At 49.3% G+C, this 24,204-nt stretch overlaps 8 protein-coding genes across 8 annotated transcripts; 6 read left to right on the plus strand and 2 right to left on the minus strand.

Moving 5' to 3' along the window:
- Positions 1-101: 101 nt before the first annotated feature.
- Positions 102-362, plus strand: N7517_007958 (uncharacterized protein; the record flags this gene model as incomplete). Its single annotated transcript, XM_056725688.1, has 1 exon — positions 102-362. The coding sequence occupies one exon, from the start codon at positions 102-104 to the stop codon at positions 360-362; it is 261 nt and encodes an 86-aa protein (XP_056576539.1).
- An 8-nt stretch (positions 363-370) lies between these two features.
- N7517_007959 (uncharacterized protein) lies at positions 371-1,002 on the plus strand (the record flags this gene model as incomplete). The annotated part of the gene is made up of 2 exons (XM_056725689.1): positions 371-566; positions 587-1,002. The coding sequence occupies 2 exons, from the start codon at positions 371-373 to the stop codon at positions 1,000-1,002; spliced, it is 612 nt and encodes a 203-aa protein (XP_056576540.1).
- A 1,277-nt stretch (positions 1,003-2,279) lies between these two features.
- Positions 2,280-4,090, plus strand: N7517_007960 (serine hydroxymethyltransferase; the record flags this gene model as incomplete). Its single annotated transcript, XM_056725690.1, has 5 exons — positions 2,280-2,426; positions 2,485-2,541; positions 2,602-2,695; positions 2,755-2,892; positions 2,946-4,090. 5 exons carry the CDS (start codon positions 2,280-2,282, stop codon positions 4,088-4,090), a joined length of 1,581 nt encoding a protein of 526 aa, XP_056576541.1.
- A 282-nt stretch (positions 4,091-4,372) lies between these two features.
- Positions 4,373-5,718, plus strand: N7517_007961 (MOSC domain protein; the record flags this gene model as incomplete). Its single annotated transcript, XM_056725691.1, has 3 exons — positions 4,373-4,387; positions 4,440-5,637; positions 5,696-5,718. 3 exons carry the CDS (start codon positions 4,373-4,375, stop codon positions 5,716-5,718), a joined length of 1,236 nt encoding a protein of 411 aa, XP_056576542.1.
- A 704-nt stretch (positions 5,719-6,422) lies between these two features.
- N7517_007962 (putative Patatin-like serine hydrolase) lies at positions 6,423-8,413 on the plus strand (the record flags this gene model as incomplete). The annotated part of the gene is made up of 3 exons (XM_056725692.1): positions 6,423-6,495; positions 6,548-7,133; positions 7,186-8,413. The coding sequence occupies 3 exons, from the start codon at positions 6,423-6,425 to the stop codon at positions 8,411-8,413; spliced, it is 1,887 nt and encodes a 628-aa protein (XP_056576543.1).
- Positions 8,414-9,327: 914 nt separating this feature from the next.
- Positions 9,328-11,860, plus strand: N7517_007963 (DUF803 domain membrane protein; the record flags this gene model as incomplete). The annotated part of the gene is made up of 2 exons (XM_056725693.1): positions 9,328-10,086; positions 10,139-11,860. 2 exons carry the CDS (start codon positions 9,328-9,330, stop codon positions 11,858-11,860), a joined length of 2,481 nt encoding a protein of 826 aa, XP_056576544.1.
- A 637-nt stretch (positions 11,861-12,497) lies between these two features.
- Positions 12,498-13,609, minus strand: N7517_007964 (uncharacterized protein; the record flags this gene model as incomplete). The annotated part of the gene is made up of 2 exons (XM_056725694.1): positions 12,498-12,621; positions 12,693-13,609. 2 exons carry the CDS (start codon positions 13,607-13,609, stop codon positions 12,498-12,500), a joined length of 1,041 nt encoding a protein of 346 aa, XP_056576545.1.
- Positions 13,610-14,717: 1,108 nt separating this feature from the next.
- Positions 14,718-17,783, minus strand: N7517_007965 (KilA-N domain-containing protein; the record flags this gene model as incomplete). Its single annotated transcript, XM_056725695.1, has 4 exons — positions 14,718-16,011; positions 16,075-16,207; positions 16,263-17,205; positions 17,748-17,783. 4 exons carry the CDS (start codon positions 17,781-17,783, stop codon positions 14,718-14,720), a joined length of 2,406 nt encoding a protein of 801 aa, XP_056576546.1.
- Positions 17,784-24,204: the final 6,421 nt, after the last annotated feature.

The following is a 24,204-nucleotide window of genomic DNA, read 5'->3' on the forward strand; positions in this document are numbered from 1 at the left end:
CAACCCTCAGACTTCTTGTAGAGAATGGCTATGGTCTTGAATCGATCGATCTTGCCGAGCAGGATGCTCTAGGGGCAGCGATCCGGGCAGGATCTACCGATATGGTGCGATTCCTGCTTGAAAATGGAGTGGTCACCGAGACACAGCCGCCAGATTCGTCATACCTGACTTGGGCCGCTCACCAGCGCGACCCGGAGATAGTGAAACTGCTACTTGCACATAGAGCGAATCTCTTGACCGAGGAACCGCCCGGCATCGATGTCCTCCCATTGGTGAATGCTGTCACTTTTGAAAACTACCCAGTGGCTCGGCTCCTCCGTGGATCCATCTATCTGGAGGAGATTATGAAATTGAGAGGCTAGAACCAAGAATGTCTTCTGCTAGTCGCTGCTGTCTGGTAGATACAAGGGGAGCCGATAGACGTTTCCGTTCAATCGAAATTTCCAACCTCCACAGAGAGCATCTCCCGGCTATATCGCTTGCGGCTGGTCGAGCCCACTATATCACTGTGAAGCTACTGCTTTCCTATAATGCAAGCTACAATCCTCCTCGAGATACGAAGAACCGTTCCCACTTCTCCATGCAGTTGCATCAGGGCAACTGGACATTGTGGACCTTCTTCTCAACCACGGTGCAGAACCAAATGGCATAGGACGATGGCATTACGAAGAAAAGGAGATCGGTGATCTGCCGTGCATCTATTTCGCTGAAACCTATCCGGAGATCTTCCGCCTTCTGCTTGACCGGGGCACAGATCTATTGCTACCAGCAGCAAAAGCTAGAAAAGAACTCAACTGGGATTTATTAACTGATGAGACTACCACAATTCAGCATGTGTCTGATGATGCAGGGCGACCAGTGACAGCACCCACAAGCACATTTGTCACCAAGAAGGCCCTCGAGAGTGGTTCCACCGAAACAGACCAAATTCTCTGGAAAGAGGCGTATCATTGTAACTCCCTAGCCAAGCTGGCTATTGGAGTTGCATGCCCCTGCTTGTAGTGGCGGTGATGGGAGGTGAAGCAATGACAAAACTTGTCTTGGACCATGTACTGGACGTTTCCCCAGAAAGCCCAGATGCCGCGGAAGCCATAGATATTGCTGTCGGTAAAGGATGCTCACGCAAGATGAGCTCTTGCTTAAACTTGGTATGCTTTTTATGATGCAGCTAGTAGATACTCCGTAGAACGGCTGGCAATAGGCTTGCCGCATACTACGCTAAGCGAAGCAGAAACCTTTGCAGAAAGTAAGTTGAGGGGTGGGAATAGGATTTTATTCATGAGGACTATGCGTTGTTTCCCTGGGCTAGCATTGGTTATGAATCTTGTTTGGAGGATGTATGTGACGGCCAGCGTGAGTATGTATTGAAGTATACTTGATGGCAATGTGATGAGCAATGTAAGATAGGACACGGGGTAGGGGCGAACAAGGTCAATCTACATATGTTGTTCTATTCATATCGTAGTCCCCCTTAATACGGAGTAGTCCATACGATATTGGATTGGTGAAATCCATTGCAATGATTACTTCCTACAATAATAGTACATACACGACTCAATGTGTCGTATGCTCTTCGGATTGTGTATCAATGCCCCTGACCCCTTGCGGAACAACGTATGTGGAGTGTATCCCATCTCAGAGGTCAAGTGCGTACAACATACGAGAGAGAAATGCGGGACAGGAACGGAAAAGATAAAAAAGATCAAATCATGTGAACACTAATAGTAGTAATTATATACTATTAAGCTAATTGTACTCAAGAGTCACTCAGAGCATACGAGAATTGCATGTCCTCATTGTACTAGAGTGTCGGCAATGCGACAGTGGAAGGGGTTCATAGAGATTCGGATCCAACATAGTAGGCCAATCCCGACTTCGAAGATGAACCAACACAACAATTCCAATCCGATGGTACTGACCCCTCAAAGGATGGTTGAGAGGCGTGGGGCCTTTCAGCAGCGCCCGTCCAGCGCCAGCTAAACCGAAGTCCAGCCGTCACCGACGAGTGCTGACACAGATTAAAACGCCGTTTCTTCATCTTGGATTTAGTTGTGTGAAGAAGAAAAGGAGGGAAAAATTTTGCCGAGCGAAGATAAATCAACAGCTGGCGCACGGACCAGGCGGAGAGCCCAAACGGGACTAGTACATTCTTCCCGCTTTCCGCGGGCAACGGAAAGATGCCAGTGTTCGTCCGACAAGCATCAGTTTAAAAGCCGTCGCTTTCCTATCGGTTAAGTACATAATACCCTGCTTGAGAATTGACATTCTTCAGCTTCATCATGTATTTGTCTCGTTGTGGTAGATCTGCTGCTCGCTTGCTTCCCCTTGGGAGCTCCCGGGCAGCCGTCGTCTCCGCTCGCGCTATCGTGCCCAGATTGGCCCCCCAATCGCGGGGAGTAGCGTCCACTCGCGATACGCAGCACAAGGTTGGTGACCCGAATGGATTCAATGGCTAGCGGAACATACATACTGACCATTTAATAGCTGCTCGCGGCCTCTCTGGAGGAGTCCGACCCCGCCGTTTATAACATCCTGCAGAAGGTGCGTCATCGCTGATAGAGAGCTCACCAATTGGCCGACCAGCTGCTAACACCACACCAGGAGAAAAAACGCCAAAAGCACTTCATTAACCTGATCCCCTCTGAGAACTTCACATCTCAAGCTGTTCTCGATGCCCTTGGCAGTGTTATGCAAAGTATGTACTCCAGGTGACCGCCTCTGCTTGCCCGACAGACCATCCTAACCGCAATTCAGACAAATATTCAGAGGGATATCCCGGTGCCCGTTACTATGGAGGAAATGAACACATTGATGCCTCCGAGCGGTTGTGCCAGCAGCGTGCCCTGGAGACCTTCCGTCTGAACCCGGAGGAATGGGGAGTTAATGTTCAACGTATGATACAGTCCTCGTGGTGCCATGATATATGCGAAGCTAACTTACTCCAGCTCTGTCGGGCTCACCCGCTAATCTCATGGCCTATTCCGCCCTCCTCAACACCCACGACCGCCTTATGGGCCTGGACCTTCCCCATGGTGGCCACCTGTCCCACGGTTATCAGACCCCTACCAAGAAGATTTCCGCCATCTCCAAATACTTCGAGACCTTCCCCTACCGCCTCGATGAGTCGACTGGCCTGATCGACTACGATGCATTGGAGAAGTCAGCCACCCTATACCGGCCCAAGCTGATTATCGCGGGTACTTCGGCCTACAGCCGTCTGATTGACTACCCACGTATGCGCGCGATCGCCGACTCCGTGGGCGCCTACTTGCTATCCGATATGGCTCACATCTCGGGTCTTGTGGCTGCCGACGTGCTCCCATCTCCCTTCCCCTACTCAGATGTCGTGACCACCACCACCCATAAGTCTCTTCGTGGCCCGCGTGGCGCCATGATCTTCTACCGCAAGGGTGTGCGCAATACCGACAAGAAGGGCAACCCTGTCATGTACGATCTCGAGAACCCCATCAACGCATCTGTCTTCCCCGGCCACCAGGGTGGTCCTCACAACCACACTATTACCGCGCTGGCCGTGGCCCTCAAGCAAGCTCAGACGCCCGACTTCGAGGCCTACCAGAAGACAGTGCTTCTCAATGCCTCTGCCCTAGCTCAGCGTCTAGGTGATTCCACCAGCAATGGTGGACTTGGCTACAACATTGTGTCCGGTGGCACCGATAACCACCTGGTGCTAGTGGACCTGAAGAACCGCGGCCTGGACGGTGCCCGCGTTGAGCGCGTTCTTGAGCTGTGCGGTGTCGCCAGCAACAAGAACACCGTGCCCGGCGACAAGTCCGCACTTAAGCCCGGCGGTCTGCGTCTGGGAACCCCAGCCATGACCTCCCGTGGCTTCCAGCCCGAGGACTTCACCCGCGTGGCCGATATCGTCGATCGTGCGGTCACCATCACACAGAAGTTGGACAAGGCTGCTCGTGAATCGGCCCAGTCCCGCGGTGTCAAGAACCCGAATACTGTCAAGGCCTTCTTGGAGTACGTGGGCGAGGGCGAGGATATCTCGGACATTGTTGTGCTCCGCCAAGAGGTCGAAGATTGGGTTGGTACCTTCAGCTTGCCGTGGGCTGAGGACCAGTAGACGTTTCCTTTTTTTTAATTCCCTCTGTATATTTCCTTGCATGATTTCGAAACGAATATGATTGAAGACCTTTTTATTTAAAACTAGAAGAAAGAAGTGGAATTTCTTCTAGACAAGATATGATGTATAATACACGGGCGGATTTTACTCCGCAAAGTCTAATTCGGGAAACCGGGGAACAATGTCATCACCTTTCCCCCTGGGGCCGAGATCGGCTTGTCAGAGAGACTTATTGTATCAAGGTTATACTCTCTTTTCACTACAGAATTTTCATCTACAATCATGAAAGTCAGCCAGGTACGAACATGGAATTACAAAGTCGGGAAACAAAATACTGACCCACCGTCAGCTCTATGTCTACCCGATCAAATCCCTCCGACCAACAACAATCACAGAGGGAATCCTAACCACACGCGGCTTTCAATATGACCGCCATTTCATGCTCCTCAAAGTCATCGCAGCCGAGGATGGCTCCGGCACCACAACCCTGAGGAACATGCATGTCCCACACTTCCCCGAGATGGCCCTCTTCCACACCGACATTGAATATCCGCACAAAGGGAAGCACAGTGGGAAACTGATTATCACATACCACCCTCCTCCGTCAGAGCCAGCTCCCAAACACCTCGAAACCAACCGACTGGAAATCCCACTCCAACCCGATCCCCAAAGCCTCAAACCCCTCAGGGTCGTAATGCACCAGAGCTCAACGACAGGATACAACATGGGCGCAGAGTACAACGACTGGTTCAGCTCCTGCTTCGGGTACCCGGTCGTCCTAGCATACCTTGGACCAAATTCAAGAGAGGTTCTGGGCACACTCTCGCCAGCAAAGCAAGACAAAAAGTCCGCGCTGCGCACCATACGCGAAAGTCTAACAAGACCCGACAGGAAATGGGAGCGGGTCCTCCCGATTCTCATTGTAGCTTCTGGGATTAATATATTTCTCCAGGGTGGTACCCTCTTCCGCGACGGGATAACCCCCCAAACAGCTGGATATCTCAAGCCCACGCTCCTTTTCACTGCTAGTGCGGCGGTGTTGGCGTTGGTGCTATATTACTTTTACACTCAGCATGCAAAGAACGAGGACCGCATTACCTTCGCGGACTGCGCGCCTTATCTCGTTATCTCCGAGACATCCGTTGATAATGTCTCAGCGCGGCTGCCGGAGGGGGAAGATATGGACCGCACAAAATTCCGGCCTAATATTGTTATTACGGGGGCTGGGGAGGCCTTCGAAGAGGACTTTTGGGAAGCGCTGGCTGTAGACGCTGGAGTAGGGCGCGGGTCGCCTAAGCTGCTGCTGACAGGGAATTGTGTACGCTGCCAGAGCCTTAATGTTGATTACGAGACTGGGAAGATGGGGACTGGTGAGTCTGGTGCTGTGCTTAAAAAGTTGATGAAGGATCGCCGGGTGGACTCTGGGGCGAAGTACAGTCCTGTTTTTGGTAGATATGCTTTCTTGGAGCTGAAGAGCGAGGGGATTAGTCTGCGGGTTGGGGATGAGGTTACGGTTGCCGAGAAAGGAACTCGAAGGTCTACTTTTGGTGAGTGTTTCTCTTTTTCTGGGGAATTATGGGAGTAAATGCTAATTAGGTTCTTTAGATTGGCCTGGTCTGACGAATTGAAACTGAATAGATCTCTCTATTGTTGTACCTATGGACTCGGTATTGTGTAGATATCTGGGGAATTGACGTCATGTTGGAGGTTGGAATTATAATATAACGATTTCGGGCAAAACTCTTATCGTAAAATAATTGTAACTGACTTGCCAATGAAATATTCTTATTATTGTATCTAACTAGGTGAGACCCGAGTGAGAAAGCCCAAGAAAGCAATTTGATACACAGCCACAATTACATCATAGACACCGCCACCAGTATTCCATCACCTGACTTTCTTGATCCATGGAAAGACAAACTGAATGTGGAGGATTCGATTTCTAAGAATAACTCTTGCAATAACTTTTGTCCCAGGTTTATTTTTCACTTTTATTCTGTGACTTGTACTGTTATACAACATTCGCGTCAAGTTCAGCCTTACCGAACTATTCAGGGACTGTGGCTCAAGCCCCCTCCGATCACCCACCGCTGCCTATTTGGAGCCCACACTAATCAACCCTCACGTTTGACCTGTCACGCATCCAACCCAAGCTGCATTCGACTCGTGTTCCACCTGTGTGACACTTCTACCTCTTTCCAAGACCTGATCTGTCAGGCGCCAAACATCCCGCGATCCGGTGCATAAGGCATCGCTGAGCCCCGCCGCGGGTAAGCTGCCGCAGCAGAAAAAAAAAGAGCGGTCGTAATCGTTCCAAAACATAACTGCTACAATGGCCATGGATTCAGACCATCTGCGTCGCAAGGACACCACCAAGGGTCCCCCGCTGCGCATCCTGTCTCTAGGTTAGTATCATCTCTCTTCTCGACCTATATCAGACTCAGCTGACCTAAACAGATGGCGGTGGTGTTCGTGGCTACTCCATGCTTATTCTCCTCCAGGAACTCATGTACCGCACCTATGTTGAATGCGAAGGCAAGCCTCCGCGTCGCGACCAGATTCCCAAACCCTGCGATCACTTCGATTTGATCGCCGGTACCGGCACTGGCGGCTTGATCGCCCTGATGCTCGGTCGCCTCCGCCTGGATCTCGAGACATGCAAAGAAGTATATGTGCGCATGACTCGCAAAGTATTCGAGACCGATAAGACCATCGCTGGTATTCCATACCGCTCAACTTTGTTTAAGGCCTCGAAACTCGAGGAGGCGATCCGGGAATGTGTACGGGAACACACAGTGTTCGAGGCAGAGGGAAATGACACAGGGAATGCCCCCAATCGTGAATCTATGGCTTCTATGGCCAGCTTGCCATATGGCCCACCCTCTATTCCACAACGCTCTATAAGTCGGGGCAGTTTCAGCACCGCTGCTGCTTCGCATCCAATGTCTCCGACAAGCCAAAGAGGCTCCGTTTTTCTTAATGGGCTGCGTTGGGGTAATCCAGACGCGCTACTTTATGATAACCGAGAAAATCGGACGAAAACGTGAGTTCTACAATGCGAAAACATGGGTCGCTAGTACTGATGTGAAATATAGTGCAGTCACTGCTATGTACAAGGGCACCCCGCGAAAAGGATCGGCTGTCCTTCTACGGTCCTACGACTCCCGCCGAGAACCTCCACCTGAATTTGACTGCACTGTCTGGCAAGCAGGACGTGCGACATCTGCGACAGGGCTTGCTTTCAAGCCCATCCAGATTGGTCAACACCATTTTATCGATGAGGGTCATGGTACATTCAACCCTGCGCCGCTTATACTCGATGAAGCTATTGTGAACGAGTGGCCAGGTCGGGAAGTTGGGGTCTTTATCAGTGTGGGAACTGGAAAGCGCCCAGCTGGTACCAACAACCGACAGCATGAATGGTGGGAGGATTTCTTCGGCGACTCCTTTGGCACATTCGCTGAAGCGCGGCGTCGACTGATGACGAAGATCGAGGGCTGCGAGGACATCCACAATGAGATGCTGCGAGACCGTCTCGCCAAACGCAATGTCAGCAAAGACAATTATTTCCGCCTCAACGTCGAGGTCGGCGTTGGCGAGTTCGGTATGAACGAATGGAACCGGCTAGCCGATATCAGCACCAACACACGGCAATATCTGGCCAGGCCTGAAGTCAAGAAGATGATTCTAGAAGCAGGTGTTAGATTTGCTAAGATCGAGCGCATGAACCGTCGTCTGGCGACCCACGCCGCAGCTGGCGGGGATCGTGATGATCTATCTTTTGATCTTGAGAATGAAGAGCTTTCGCTTCCTCCCATTCAATCACAATCACACATTCCACCCCCTGCGCACTTCGCTGTCGAACTACCTGCGGAATTACCTGCTGAGTTTGTTGACTTCGCACATCACCATCCACCTTCACAAGCGCCACCACCTATTCCAACTGTGGTGACTACATCACCACCGGATGACACACTTCCGGTTCACCCAACACCTCAGGATAGCACATCTACTTCCCCACCCCGGCAATCTGGCAGTGATTATCGTCGAAGCCACGAGCTTGCAAGCCGCCCAAGCTCGCAACAACAGAGCTCACCCTCCCGTAGTGATGAGTATTTTACAATCAATGGCATGGCGCCACCAGTGCCACCCAAAACGCCTATCCCATACCCAGCTCAAGATGATGGCGGCGTGGCCATGCCCGCACCGCTCTTCTCGCAAGCACCGTCTAACTCAAACACTAAAGCCCGACCTCCTTACCCAGTCGATGAGCCGCCACCAACGGTGAACCGGCAACGGAAACCCAGCTACCACGTGCGGTGATCCCTTATCACGTTTCATCGCGAGGCCTTTTATTTTTTTATTTTTTTTACATGTGCATCACGTCGTTTTGTGTCTTTCCTGCTGAATACCCCTCTGCTGAGACGGTTTATTAGGGCCTGATAAGGCGTCTTAGGCGCCACGCCTGTTTTATTTTAACTCAGTTGACCCCTTACGAAGGCCAGTGGCCTCGGGCATAATGAATGACGACATTTATGAGACTCTAAATGTGGGATTGGTCTGTATAGTAATGAGCAAAAAAAAGGGGGGTTTCAAGAGATACTTTCTCACCTACGTAGTTAAATTGCCACCCTGTTGATCTTAAACAGGCAATACAGGGTCTGAACATCTCCATAAATTTAAGCCATATAAGCCGATGCCAAAGGTACAGGTACCTGTCGATCGCAGCCTAGCCCGCCCTGGTCAGAAGTAGCAGTACCTCCTTTCCCCACACACCCAGCCTCTTTGTTTTGCTCTTCCCGTTCCCCTTTTCTTTATTTTTCTTTAATGTATTCATATTCATATTCTTTGTCTTAAGTTCCCTCTACCTTCTCGATACCTTCGAAATTCGATATTTGCCTCTGAGCTGAAAGTCATAGCGCCCAACGGCTGACACCCCCCTTGCGGAATCCCACCGTTTTTCTTTCCTCGTGGACATTTTCCAGAAGCATTCCCAGATCGTCGATATTCCAAATCACAATTCCCCCACTAGAGTCGTTGTGACACTCGAAACCGTTGTTATTCAGCCCCCATTGATAATCGCCCCGGCGATACGCCGAGTCTTTATCAATATCGTGGCAGGGAAGATAAGTGTCTCAAATAGTCGCTGAGTCTCGTCTTCGGACGACTCTCTGTCCCCGCGACACAACTTTTCACCTCTTCCCACTGCTGGTCAGTGTGGTCTTCCAACCTCCATCATGGACCCCAATTTCGCCTTATCGCATGCAAACAACCTCCTCGCGCGTGCGGAAACCTCAGGCCGCCCACCAGTATACAAAGCCGTCGGTATTTCGCTGGCTGTCGCATCGGGCGTCTTTATCGGTGTCTCGTTTGTGGTTAAGAAAATCGGCCTGCTGAAGGCGAACGTGAAGTACAATGAGGAGGCCGGCGAGGGATATGGATATCTGAAGAATTTCTGGTGGTGGACTGGCATGACGCTGATGATTGTTGGAGAGATCTGCAATTTTGTGGCGTATGCTTTCGTCGATGCAATTTTGGTTACGCCGCTTGGTGCGCTCTCGGTCGTGATTACGACGATTTTATCGGCAATTTTCCTCAAGGAACGACTTAGTTTCGTGGGGAAGGTTGGCTGTTTCTGTTGTATTATTGGATCCGTGACTATTGCTATGAATGCGCCTGAGCAGTCGTCTGTCAAGGACATTCAGAGCATGCAGCATTTTGTTATCCAACCTGGCTTTCTGGTCTATGCTGGGCTGATCATTATTGGAGCTGCTTTTACGGCTCTTTGGGTTGGTCCGCGCTATGGAAAGTCGAGCATGTTTGTTTATATCAGTATTTGCAGCATGGTTGGCGGGCTGAGTGTCGTGGCTACCCAGGGCCTGGGGTCTGCTATTCTCGCTCAGATTAATGGCGAGGAGCAGTTCAAGCATTGGTTCCTCTATGTTTTGTTCGTGTTTGTTATTGGAACACTGCTGACTGAGATTATTTACCTCAATGTACGTCTTCGCTCTCATCATCTCGCATGTCTATATTAACATTGCTATACAGAAAGCGCTGAATCTTTTCAATGCCGCTTTGGTCACTCCGACTTACTATGTGATGTTCACTAGCGCCACCATTCTCACTTCTGCCATTCTATTCCAGGGCTTCAAGGGCACGGGGATTCAGATTGCAACTGTGATCATTGGGTTCTTGCAAATCTGTGCCGGCGTGGTATTGCTGCAGCTATCCAAGTCCGCCAAGGACGTCCCCGATGCTGCTATTTTCAAGGGCGATCTGGATCAGATTCGGGAGGTTGCCGCGGTGGAAGAGCCCGAGTCTGAGCCCAAGGCAGACTCCATTCGAGGTGCAGCCTCTATCATCCGTCGCATTTCAACTGCTCGCCGCACTATGGAATCAGATGAAGCCCGCCGTTTCTTCCATGACAAGCATGAGGATACCCTGAGAGTGCCAGGCGAGAATGAGATAATTGAATGGGATGGCCTGCGCCGGCGCAAGACTGTCATTGGTGAGGGCCCAACTATGTCACGACCAATCACTCCGCGAACACCCTCGGTCAAACAACAACATCTACCGTGGGGAATGTCCCGAGTGCCCGCTGTTGAGCCCGAGGAGGACCACCGGCCTAACACCAAGCAAAGCGGTCATTCTTTCATGGATAATATTCGGTCTCGGGCTACCAGCGTGCTTCATCCCTCCCAGTGGAAGGCTGTAAGTACAGAAGAGGAGAAAGGTTATAATTCCAACACACAATCGGTGGGCATGACAGACATGCCACACCAAAGTGGCAATGCTGACACCGAATACCATGGCGCTGGTATGTCTGGGGGTTTGGAGGCTCCATTCAACCCAAACCGTCCGCGTAGCGATACGCCGCGGTCTATATCATGGGCAGACGAAAAGCCAGAAACTCTGGCACCCGAACCTCTCGCCAACACTGCCCGCCGCCAGTTCTCTTTCAACAGCATGATGGCCCGTGGGAAGTCTGGCAGCGAATCCCCCGTCAGGAACGCACCAGGTTCGCCGCCTCGTGGCATCCTACGCCGAACACACCTGGAAGCCGACCTGCGCAAGTCCGCAACCGAGGAAGAATCACTCGGTCTCGTCCACGGTGACTCACGCCATTCACGACCAGAAGAAGAACCCCTGAACGAAAAGCTAGAACGCTGGTCGAGCGCGGAGTCAGAACTCGGCGAACCCCAGCCCATGTTCGCAGGCCGGCCACATGGCGACTCCGTATCCAGCATGTCCACTGCCGCATTCCCCGCATATGAGGATAATCACCACAGCCACTCCGAGTCCCACAACCCCTACTACCTCCCACACAACCGACAAGCCACCTCATCCCCAGAACCCCTCTCCCACGAAGAAGAGGGCTGGAAGCAGCACCCTTCATCGAGGGGCAGTGGCAACAGAACTCGCACACGGACGAACTCTTCCGTCCATCCCCATTCCCGTGCCCCACCTCCCGCCCAATCCTCCTTCTCTACGCACCGCCATCCAAACCCCCTTCCACCACTCCCTGATATTACGCCCACCACCACACTCGACCTCACGCCCACTGCAACCAATGCATCCGGCTTGAGATCAGTCTCTTCGGAGTCTGATATGGCAACGACCGTGTCTGGCGAGACAGAAGGCTACAACGATCCCCCGCCTACCTACCCGACTCGCCAACAGAGCGGCTGGCGTCGGCATATGTCTGACAACAGCAGCCATGATGGCGAAACATATTCCGCGCGCGGAGGTAGGGCAAGTTCCTTTAGGTGAATGTGAGAAAGCTTCGCGATCTGTCTGGCTTATATAGCCGTCTTGGGATTCTGATTTATGACGCATATATCACGATTTCTTTCTCACATTGTATTTAGCATGGCTATGGCGTTTACTGGGATGTTTTGTTGCTATTTTTTTTCTTGTCTGTTATTTTTTCTGACTATTTCGTGTTCTGTGATCGAACCCCGTTTTATCACCGATCTGTACATGATATGATTGTGGTGTTTGACTTTGATTTTGTAAATAATGGATGTCATGATAATGATGCATGATTATTAATGAAATGAGAACCTCAAGTACAAGTGTCAAGTCGAAAGTAGAGGATTGGAGGTCTACATTCATCATAAGTTGTGCCGGCAACAGTACGGAGTAGTGCATTAGTCAATAGAACAAGAGAAACCCCAAAGCAGATATTCCATAGTCAGGACAATCAGATTAGATTCGATGTGATCATAGATCATGGGTATCATAAGTGCGCGTAGTTGGAAGATTCATCATCCCAACCCAGAATATTGACGGAGAACCGTGACTCCATCCAGAACACCATCCATGGCAAAGGCGATATACAATACAACGCAAACCAAAAAAGAAATAACGAAGTCGCTAAATGTCAATCATATCCATGTAAAGAGGGTCACTTCTTCACCCCCTGCACGGCAAACATCCCAGCAACACCCCGCTGCCCCTTAGACGCAACATGCATCCCAGGGAACCTGGACTCCGCAAGACGACGCCCAGCTTTGATACTCTCGAGGGCCCTAGTTATAAAAAGTTGAACGTCAGAAAGGACCACTCGCTGGTCATTCAACAGTATCATGATAACACATACCAGTCCACACTAACAACCTTCACGCCTTTCCACCCTCCACGGGCAATTTCCTGCTGGAGTTTCCCTGCAGCAAGACCTCCCCCTGCACCAGACACAGCTGCTCCACCCCCAGCCCCGGTATTGGGCTGTCCGACAAGAACATGCGTCACCGTCTTCCGGGCCATATAGATAGAAGTCTTCGCCCCGTTCGACGCGAGTAGATGTTTCAGCTTATACTCCGAGATCTGAGGGAGCGTGGAGCCATTGATGAATATCGTAACACCAGCGAAGATATGCGAAGTGGATTTCAGATCGAGGTTTGCGCCAGAGCGGGCCTCGGGTTGGGTGATGTCTTCTATCTGAGACTTTTCCTTTTCCGTGTCTTTTTTCTTTGTATTTCGACTCGGACACAGGCTCCGGTTCCCTCCAACAACAGTTCTAATTTTAATCTTCTTCATCTCCATTATATCCTTTTCGAGCTCATCCACAGCCTTCCTCTTGCTGACACCCATAAACGACCGGATATCCCGAACGCCGAGTTCATTCCGCTTAGCCACATCCACAGCTACCATAGCCCATTCACCAGAAGCTTTAGGCGCTGGCGGAGGCTGCGCGCATTTCCCATCGAACGCGCCAGGTACAAGCGTCGACTCTTGTGTGCCTGTGTTCCACACTCCCTGTCCGGATTCCCTTCCCCGCCCCGGAAGACAATCCCCACTCTGATACTGTCTGGTCAATTTCGCCGAGCGCGCATCTCGCCATGACGTTGAGCCAAGGAAACCGCCGCCTTCAGCTGCGCGCTGGTGTCCTGTTGAGGCTGACTGCCAGGTGTCGAAATGGCGGTGGTTTCGCGGTTCCGGGGGTTGTGGTTTTGCGGATGGTTTTGGTCGGTCGGTCGTCATAGCTGGCTCTTGCGGTTTCGTAACGGGTTTGTCCATTCGTTATCTGATGGTCTCGTTGGCCGGGATGGGGTGTTCGGGGCATGTGGTTGTGTTTGAGTTGAAATTGACGAGAGAAGTCGCCGTGGTGCGAAGCGGAAAGAACCATGGTTCGATATGTTTTGATTTTGCCGTTTTGGGTAAGATAGGGTAGATTGGGTCACGTGGCGATATATACAAACCTCATACAGTTGACATAGACTCTATCTGACGATGTCCCAGAGGAATTATAGCATAAAATCAGAACGGTAGGTCAGCAACTCAATACCACGACAGGATCTCAGTAAGCTACATTTACAGAAAAGGAACAAAAGTCGGAAAAAGAACAATCCATTTAGACCGGACCAAAACCAACGTTGTATGTCGCTAAAGGCATGCAAACCCAGATTCATAACCGTTCATTACCATGATAATCATCTCTCTAGTAGAGTGGCAGTAGCAAAAGCAGAAGCAATAGCAGCGCAGAGAAGTAGAGAGAGGGAAGTAAAACCAGAGCCGAGGCCATGCCACAAAGAATATCCTTTTCAAACCCCAGAGCACGCACAAATGATAAAGCACCAATGATAATAAAAAAAGAAAAGCAAAGCAACTCGTTAATGAAGATGGCTCGTGGTCAAGTCATCACACAAAGAAAATTCGTTCATAAGAGATTCGTCACATCGTAGTCATCGAGGTTTGCGATCACCATCCAAGTCTTCAACAAGCAACAAGGCTTTCAACATGGAAGTATCAAGAAATGCGTTTCTAATGTTGGACCATGAACAGATCTTGCGCCTAGTTCTTTCTCCCTCCCCACACAGGTTAGATATTCCGAGATTTGTTAAACCTGAAAACATAAACAAACGCAGACAAGAGACAAATGAGCTTCGTTTCGTTTCGACACCGCCGAGGCTGCCAGTCTCCCACATGTTTGTGGTAAGAACTCAGACAAGACCGCGACGCGCCATGCAGGTTGTGCATGCGCAGTCTATCATGGGGGGAAAAAAATAAACTCCAAACTAGAAATAGGCCAACAGAAGAAAGAAAAAAAAGGGATCCAGCAAAAACCAAACAAGACCCGAACAGAAACAGAACCACGAGCTAGCTAGAACCGATAATTGAATCACACTCACCGATGCCGAGCCATGACCGCGCTAGGCTTCATTGGTTGAAGAATAGGCGGGCCACCAACTGGGCCACCGATGGTAGAATCGGTGATCGTCTTGCGACGCTTCGATGTCTCGTATTCAGCGGTACTCTCGGGACGGACATCCTCATCCTCGCGCATACGCTTGCTACCCGCACTCAGCGAGCCGTTCCCAGTCGCATAGACTGGGGCCGTGGTCGAGGCCATGGAGTAAGGGTCGGAAGCACCGTTGGCAGGGGTACCGCGCGTGTCACTGACAGCGTTGTACAGGGTAGTGGCGGCGGCGGGACGGGGAGGGGTGTTATACCCCGAAGCCCAGTGGGGAGGGGGGCCAGCGCCCGTGCGCGGGGTCATGCGACCGGAACCGTTCTGCTGGCTCGGGGAGCTGGTCATTTCTGGGGTGAGCTGGGCGTGTTCGCCGGTCAGGGAGCTGACAGAGGGGTTCGTGGTGTAAGTGTAAGAGCCGCGGTTGGAGTTGTATCCGGTGTTGTGGTCTTGCATGTACTCCTGGTCGTGTTCGGCGACGGGCTCGCCGGGCCCATTGCTCTGGCTGTAGCGGTTTGAGTCGCGCTCGGAGGTTTCGGGCTCTGAGGCGCCGGGGCGTGGGTTTGGTGGCGCCATTTCGCTTTTCATGTACCCGCCGGGCAGGGATTGGCCGTAGCTGGACATCCCTGATTGGGTCAGCGGGGTGTGCGGCGCGTATTGGGCGTGTGATTGTGGTGCCGCGGAATAGTAGGGCTTGGAGCTGTCGTAGGCTTGGCCTTGGTAGGCTGGCAAGCCGTGCATGTTGTTGCCCGGTGGGGTGGTTGCCGGGGTGGTTGGCATTGAGCGCTGGTTGCTCAGTGTGGTGTCGATGGACAAAGGCTGTGTGTGTGGCACTTGCCCGCCCCATTCGTATGAACCGCTCTGATTGGTGACACCCATCAGGCTAGATGCGCTGGCAGGCGGTGTAGGAAAGGTGTTGGCACGCTCAAGCCCAGGTCTCGAGCCAGGCTGGCCACTCATTGGGCCTTGGGACATGTGAGAGGACATGGGCGTAGGCTGCATAGAGGATTGGTGATGAATTGGGGGTTGCTGGGAGCCAGACGGCGTGCGATGGGGGCCTGGGGGAGGACCTTCCAACCGACGTTGCTGGGATTCTTGCACTACCATGTTTGTCCGAGTCTGATTGGCCGGGTGGTATAGAAGACCTCCGATATTATGCACAAAGAGTGGATATAAGAGATCTGTGATCTTCTCCTTGTTGGCAAATTCCAGAGCACGCTCGAATGGAATCCTGAAGAGTAAATGGTTAGCGATGGACGGTACACTCGCTCGTTGCAGTCCTTCAAATACGTACCAGACACCTTTTAAATGCATGGGCCCAATTTTCACAACATGGCGCAGCTTTTCGCTTTTGAGAATTCCATCACGTCGACCACGAGTCATGCCAGCTACATTGAGCAGCTTGGTACCATTGATCATGTGGTTGTCTGTGAAATAATTAGTCAAAACTATTTCCAACCTCTTGTCATAGAATCAACTTACCTTCTCGTCGAGCTACACACACTCCCTTTGCTTCCACCTGGTAGCAAAGACTGCCCTCATCTTCCCATAATGTGGCTGTCACTCGGGGCTTGGCTCCCGGAGGAGCAACCTGACCGGTACCATCAAAGACAAACCCTTGTAGGGGAGCACCAGTGTTGTTCCCATATCCACTCGGAGGTGCCACGGCGTGATTGCTCACTTGATAACGATCAGAATAATCATCGACACTCTGGCTTTGGAGCTTACCAGGCAAAGGTAGCAACTGAGCCGGCATCTGGCCCATGGAGCTCGGTGGGTGTCCAGTTGGGGGTGAAGTCACGCCATTAGCGTATCCATATTGGGGGTAAGCAGCCGGGGCGTAGGAGGATGCGGGCTGCATCACGGGGGGTTGCCCGTGGTACTGATAGTGGGACATTGCGCCTGCGGTTGCGCCTTGAGGAGCGTATGATTGAGCAGAAGACATGTGCGAGTGGACATCCATATACGGCTGGGCCTGGTTCATGCTGCCGAGAGAAGTCGGACTAGGATAGTACCCTTCGTTGACCGAAGGCGGGAGACTGTATTCAGTCGCAGAAGAGTCTAATGAAAGCCGACCCTGGGTCCCAGACAGGTCCGCAGAGGACGGGGGGCTCCTAGGTTCGTTGGCCGGCACAGAGGCACCAGACAAACTTGTGCGAGCGCTAGAATTGGTGGAATTGGTCAGGGACGGATCGTGATAGGCGGTCCGGGAAAGGCCCTGGGCTGTCGGCAGGCTGAGAGCGGGGAGTTTATCGCCGGGCAATAACGGTCGTTCCGCTGCGTGGTGGTTGTACCAGGGAATGTCAGCAGGACCGCGGGTATGGACCTGCGAGATCGACGGCAGCTCCAGCTTTTCGGTTGCACGGATAAACGGTTTAGAATAGAGAGTTGAAGCGAGCGGACGTTGAAAATATCGTCCGGCGTGCTATCAATATAGGCTGCAGAATTGGAAATCCACAGGCACTTGCGAACGTTGCACGTTGCACGGAGGGAAAAAAAAAAAGAGAAAGAATTGCAAACGGAATATTCCAATGGGCTTTCAGGATCAAACGTTCCAAAAAAAAAAAAAAGTACAAGTGATGCAAAATGCAGGCGATGCAGGGGCGTGCAATATCGTAGTGAAGCTTCGTAGTAAGTCGTAAACCTTTGTAAAGACTCGGGTGGCCTAGACAGAAGCGCAATCAAGACTTTTCTTGAAAAAAGTAGACGAATTCAGAGAAGCACAATGGTCATCAGAATCATTAAGAATCGTCAATGGAGCATATCAAAGTGCGGGTAGCTTTAGCGGAACTAAACAGAAAGGCGTAAGTTTTGGTCGTTTCAAGGTCATGCAGGAATGTAGAAGAAACTCTCAAAGTGGCGCGCATCGAATGATAAAATAAGGCCGAAGCCGGATGAAGGGGGAGAAAGATCAAAGTCTCAGGCAAGTCGAGGGGGGGGTTTGAGAAAGCAGTGTTAGGGACGTACAGAAAGGTGGAGGCTGGGGTGGTGCAGCAAACGCATCCCTATGCAGGCTGGATAGATGGCGTTTGACAATAAACCAAAAACATGAAGTAAAAATAAAAAAAGAAAGGGAAAGGGGATCTTAAAATAAAACAGGGAATTTCGTACAGTGAAACTCAGCGGTTAAGAGAGGGGAAAAAAAGAGGTGAAGCGAAATGACGCTGAGCCGCAGCGGGAAAGTCGATCAGTGGAGGATAAAATAAGCTGACTAAGTTGAGCAGAAGAAAGAGAAGAATGTCTGCAGAAATCCCGGCTTGCCCCGTCTTTTGAGGGAGAAACGAAGAGGAAAAAGGGAAGAGAAGAGAGAGAGAATCAATCACAGTGGACCCGGTGGAGGGCGACTACCAGAACCGTGCGTTCAGATCATCCTCTAGACTCGATATCTGTTTTCTTTTTCCCTTTTCCCTTTTTCTTTTTTCATTTTCATTTTTTTTTTTTCATTTCTATTATATTTCCTTTCTATTTTTCTTTTTTTTAGGGGATTATTGTATATCAGTATTTTCTACGCCACCAAGTAAGGACTATCCGGATCAGAGTTAAGAGAGGCAAATCATTCCCCAGTGACAATAATTAACTATCATTTCCCAATTATATACCTAGAAACTACCAAAGAGAAATTCTCAGAGGATCCTGGTCTGTGTGACAGGCAGAAAAGCAACAGGCTGATCGGCCGGGATAGGCCCGCTGGATCTTGTTGATTTCCTTAGTGGAGTCGATTAGATTCAATTGTTACTCTGAAATTGGATACTATTTCTGGCTGGGCAAGATAAGAAGTTGAATACATGTAGTATATATATCTTATGAATGTTTCATACCCATATATAATAGGGCATACCTATACTAAATATATGTAGAAAGGGTTCCAAGGTTCCTTCTCCACGCGGGTCCCACTCAAGTGAACCATGGACAGTCTCAACCGGGGAAATACATTTCCAAGGTTAGATCTGAAGTTAAAGATACTAAATTACACAGACTATATTAGGGAAATTGGAGTCTCACGATCTTTCGTGCAAGACATCAGAAGTAAACCACCCCCCCCCCCCCCCCCCCCGGTAATGCGCGGCGGCTGCACCGTCGATTGCACTCTCCCGGAGCGCTTGCACCATTTCCCCTCCATTCTAAGCACAGTAGCTAACTGCAAGGTCCGTAAAGAAACTAAAATCCCAAATTCAAATAATTCACCGGACATCAGCCGAGCCTTGTCCCCTCTCGGATATCTTACAGAGATCCCAACCCCTCAAGTCCATTCAAACTCTACGGATATAGCCGACTAAAGTGGGCCATTACAACTGTTACAATTCCTCAGCCAAGAACAATTACAATACCAAGGCCTTGCCTGTTTTTTTTTTTTTTATGGTTCGGGACGATCTGGGCGTTAAGACGGGCCGTGAGTAACAGTGGAGAGAGAAAGAAAGAAGCACGTCACACCCCCCAGGGATGCAGAGGGGAAAATCAGTGGCTCAGAAGGAACCACGAAACACGGGTGGCTTGAATTAGATCAAGGGTCTGTTCTTCCAGTTAGGCGGCTACCGAAACAGTGACAATTAGGAAGTAGAGAGGAGAAAAAGCAAAAAAAAGAAAAACAGAAAAAAACTAAAAAAGCAATTAGTCTATAGAATATTTGTTCAACCCAATTTTAGCCCGAATTGAAAGATGTTCACACGTAGCATCGCAATTCCAACTAAGAGTCCCCGTGATGATGCATCCAGAAACTCCTCTGTTCCTTTGACTCTTACGTAGATCATATTTTCCTAAGCCTGAAATGGTAGGTCTACTAAATAACGTTCCTAGTCGGGATAGACGGGATAATAATCCTCATAATAAGATATTCTATTTTATTTCCATTATTTTCCCTATATTTTTCCAGAGCCCAAAAAAATTTGCCCAGAGCCAGATCCCAGTAAGGGGGAGCAAAGAGAACGTCAAGACAACTCAACCCCAGTACACCGCTTATTACTTCCCAGAAAAAAAGAAAAAATATATATATAAGCCCAAGTGAAAAAAAAAAAAGGGCAGGGCCAAAGTCCCCTTGCGTTTTGTCCTCTTTTTTCAATTAATCTAGATTATTATTGCTGTTATCCACTAATAGAGAGACTAAACTATTCACGGACTTGATTTCCAACCCGAAAATCTCGGTTCAAGGTTGACAGATGTCAATTCCCATGCATTCCAAAAGTGACAGCTAGGGATTTACTTTTTCTTTAGTCCTACCCAGATATGCATTGACCACCATACATGGACCTAGATCCAATGGTTAGGAATCGGGGAGATGATATTTATTTCCCATATCCTATTTGCATTATTTAGTGGGTTCTGCAAGTGGCGCTTTGCTCACAGACCCTTGAGAGGTCGGTGAACATGGGGTCGGGAAAATACGGGCTATATATCAATGGCATTCTTATTAATAAATGTAAAATGCTTGGCAGTAGATCTTCTATTCTGCGAACTATACGGAGGACGGAGTACTATTTTCTTGCTAAAGCAGGTACTAACCTAAGACCTAGAGGGCAAAAAAAAAGAGGGGGCTGACAGATCCCTGCACCGCAGCTCGCTATCGACGGCCCGATACCCGCTGCACATACACCGTACAGTAGTTTAGGGGGATCCGCCTCAATACTTTCTAGAAAAGGAAATAGCCTTGGGATTTGATAAGTGAAGGGGGTCGGTTGTGGCTTTTTCGCATTGCATCTCTCTTTTTTTTTTTTTTTTTTTTTTTCCATTTCCGAAAATCTGCCTACAGATCCACTATAAATCCACACAGTTATTGGAACGGCAACTCCGCAATTCGGGTGTGATGCGTCGTATGGAACCGTTGAGTGCAAGGAGATACTCTGATATGATAGGTATACCTAGGAACAATAGTATTTGAAATATATAAATGTTAAAAAGAATATAGCGTTTCGATCGTTTTTCTGTGTGATCAACACGGATCAAATGGACGTTACAGAAATTAGATACATAATCTTGTCAATGACAAGGCTCCTACACAACCTCCACTTCACTGTTTATGCCAATCTCGCGTCGATCGACGGGTTCGTCCGTACCTTGCAGCGAGTTACCCTGCAGACTCTGTCCGTGCAGACTTTCAGGCTTTTCTTATGAGAATAGAAGGCTTTGTTTAATTTGGATTTTTTGGTCTATTTTCTATTTTTTTCTCCTTTTTGTTTTTTCTTCGAGTTGCACTATTATCAGAGTGATATGCGGGGGTTTTTTTCCCTTCCTTTTTCTGTTCCGGCGTATAAAGTTTCACCAGGGGCCATGCTTTTTCCCATGTACCTCATAAGAATATGCCCGAAGCCGTCTGGGCAGACGTTGATGCCAGATAAGGCCAACTGACAATCGGGGACACAATGGGTACAAGGCCTTTGAGAGGTGTGGTACAGCATAATTACGATATACAGAGACTCGGACACGAGGAGAATTTGAGCGAGAGCCGACGACTGACAGGGATATTCCCTGCAGCCTATTGATTTGTTGTACAGGATGGGGCAAATTACAAAAAAGCTAACCGAGATAGTGTCCTCGTATATGGAGCAACCCCGTATATTGCTACCATAGGTGGTAAGTACTTGCCCAAGTGGGTACGGAGTATAGGCGTGGATATCATATTATGAGGTACATATACAACCCTAGGCCAATCCTAGAATTGGTGACTCTGGTATCCATGTGACTTGGGGTAATTTGTGAGGCGCCACTTTTCCTCGAATAACAACGCACCACGAAGCCAGGATCTGGCGTGATGGCACTAGGCCGGGGCCGTGCAACTTGGATTTAACCTCGCATTGCATTGTCCCGTGGAGCCAAGAGATCGACTGCACGTTCATCTTACCTTTACACACTCTAGCGCTGCTTGTGTAAGGAGAGAGGGGAAACACAAAAATACGCTCTATGTGAATAGTATAGCAAGTGTGAGAATTATTTTTTTGTACAATGTACCATATCTCCTCTTGAGTGAATCTCTACAATGTACGGAGTAGAAGAAAGCGAATGAATAATTCAACCGCCGTAACCGTTAGCAAGCGCCACTATTCTCGAGTCATTTACTCCATTTGCTCCAGTGACATAGTCTAGTTCAAAAGTGAATTTCATATCTCCGAAATATCCAGGATGGCTCGGGCCAAATGTGTAACGAGACTAAAACTCCCCATTCAAACCAGCGGCGCCAATGATTGGCTTTACGCACCAGCAGCCCGCCGATCGATGATCCGACGCAACAATGACTGGCTGTGACAACAACCACGTAGGAAGGGCTAGATCGTGTGGATTCACCGCCAGTTGCCCCCCTTGCGTGCAGACGTGGCACAGAGGATTATCTACTCCGTAGCTCCATCTGGTATGCAGTGACCCGCTGCTGTGGAGGACTTTTTTTGATGTATGTCAACCGTTGTCTGGTTTTTGTATGAAATTATTATCATAGAATGAGACAAATATGAATTTAAAATTGTTATATACATTTTCATTTTTCTATCAACCTCGCCGATGTCGGGCTGTTTCGGCCGATCGGGATGTTAGAGTACAGATAAGGGAAATATGTATGTTAGTAGACAAAGGATCAACTATTATGTACGACATAGTCAAAACATGCCACTGTGAGATTACTGTGAGATTTGAACTTGCTTTCTATGTTGTACAAAATGTATAACTAGTCAAAAAGCAAGTCTATAGAAATTTGTCAGTAGCTTCTGCACTACCCCATCATTTCACAGTTCAGCCCTTACTATAAGCCAAAGGAGACAGATCAAAGATCGTAACCCTTTCTGTAGAGTTCATGTGATACTATCACCGTATCAAAATAAGCAACTCTCTCCTGTGTGCCCCTGTGTCATCCCTAATAATGACAATGATAATGCGGAAAAAAGAAATAAAAAATTTGGGTAAGTCTAGAACAAGGAGACCCTAGGTTGGAACACCAGACCTAATCCCAATCGACAGAAAGCGATAGCCAGAGGAAAAATCCAAAGCCCAAAAGAGGAAAGGAGGAACTTGCTCACCGTCTCTTTGCTGTCTCAGCTCATATTTTATAGTATGTGTGCATCTGACACCAACACACGCGCCGTCCACGCTTCTCTCTCCCCGGGGAGGCGTCGCTAGTCGATCGAAGAATGCAAATACCATGCAGCATGCAGCGTGCAGCCCAAGATGCAAGTATCATGTACGATGAAACCAGAGCCAGAGTGACAAGCTAACTGCCAAGTGCCAGCGCAGGGCATCTGAGAGTAACTGCCGCCCACGGACTGGGTTGCTGTGCATGAAATAATTGTACATATGGGGTAGTCAATAGTGCCCAGCCTACTGTCTATGGGTGCGAATCATTCCCGGGGCGTAGGATACGGGGATTACCACATTCTCGAACCATGTCTGCCATTCATATTGTGCATAGAGTGCATATCGGGGATGGTGTGGTTGGGTAATGCATATTGTCTTAGGTATTGAATTTGTGTCTTTTATTATTTTGTTTTAGGGGAAATGGAAATTTGCTCTTGTTAGTTGGGGTTGGGGAATGTCTGGGAGGTGGATGGGGTTGGCAGTTGTGCAGGAATCTTTCAAGGTTCTTACATGTGTGTTCGAACTTCACGATTGAGTACGTACTCACCGCTGGTTGAGGACCTGCATCGGCTGCAATTGTCGTGTCTGTCAAGGGATAATCCGTGTTGTTGAGCTGGTGGCGGTGGGAGGTTGGTATATCCCTTGATTAGGGATTGGGATGGCGGAATTGTTGCAGCTTGTCTTCGTAGACCGATTGTTTCCCGTGGGAAAATGGTGGGAATCAGTTTGAGAGACTTGGCCTCGAGTTTTTGCTGATAGAAGCCTTGGTTTTATGCTTATTCTCTACTTTGTCCTTATGCTTATGCAGTACTTGTGCTTTGATCTCAATCTGATAGGGGATGTAGTGATGATAATGCAATGGTTTACGCACGGCGGATCAGTGCTGACAGCGTCGGTGCATTGACTCGAGGGGACGGGCATATCTGCAGTGCTCTGTGCTATGTACTCCTTAGACTTGAACACGCTTCTAGAAGGCATGGCTGATGCAGTATGCTGTCTCCCGTCGTTATGTAGGGATGCTACGGTTCCTGCTGATAGATCGCCGGGATCATATATGTACTGTCTCGGTTCGATATATAAGTCAAGGTGTGCGAGGTTGAGACTGAAGCTTCGATTAATGGGCTTGGAGGACATGGTTTGGTACATATATCTTGAGTCATGGTGCATCTCCCAATATATATATCCTCTTCAAGTTATATATGAGTGGCATGGCTAGTGCGGGTTACAATTTCTAGACAATAAAATAGAAAAGTCCCAATGAGAAGATATATAAATACACCACACAAAGAAACCAGAAGCATCATCTGAACGAAAAGAGTGTTTGTCCATTGAAGTAACTCTAAAGCTAACAATATTCCGACAAACTTCTATACCC

Source organism: Penicillium concentricum, assembly GCF_028827145.1.
Source record: "Penicillium concentricum strain IBT 3081 chromosome Unknown utg000003l_segment0_segment0, whole genome shotgun sequence".
Lineage (NCBI taxonomy): Eukaryota > Fungi > Ascomycota > Eurotiomycetes > Eurotiales > Aspergillaceae > Penicillium > Penicillium concentricum.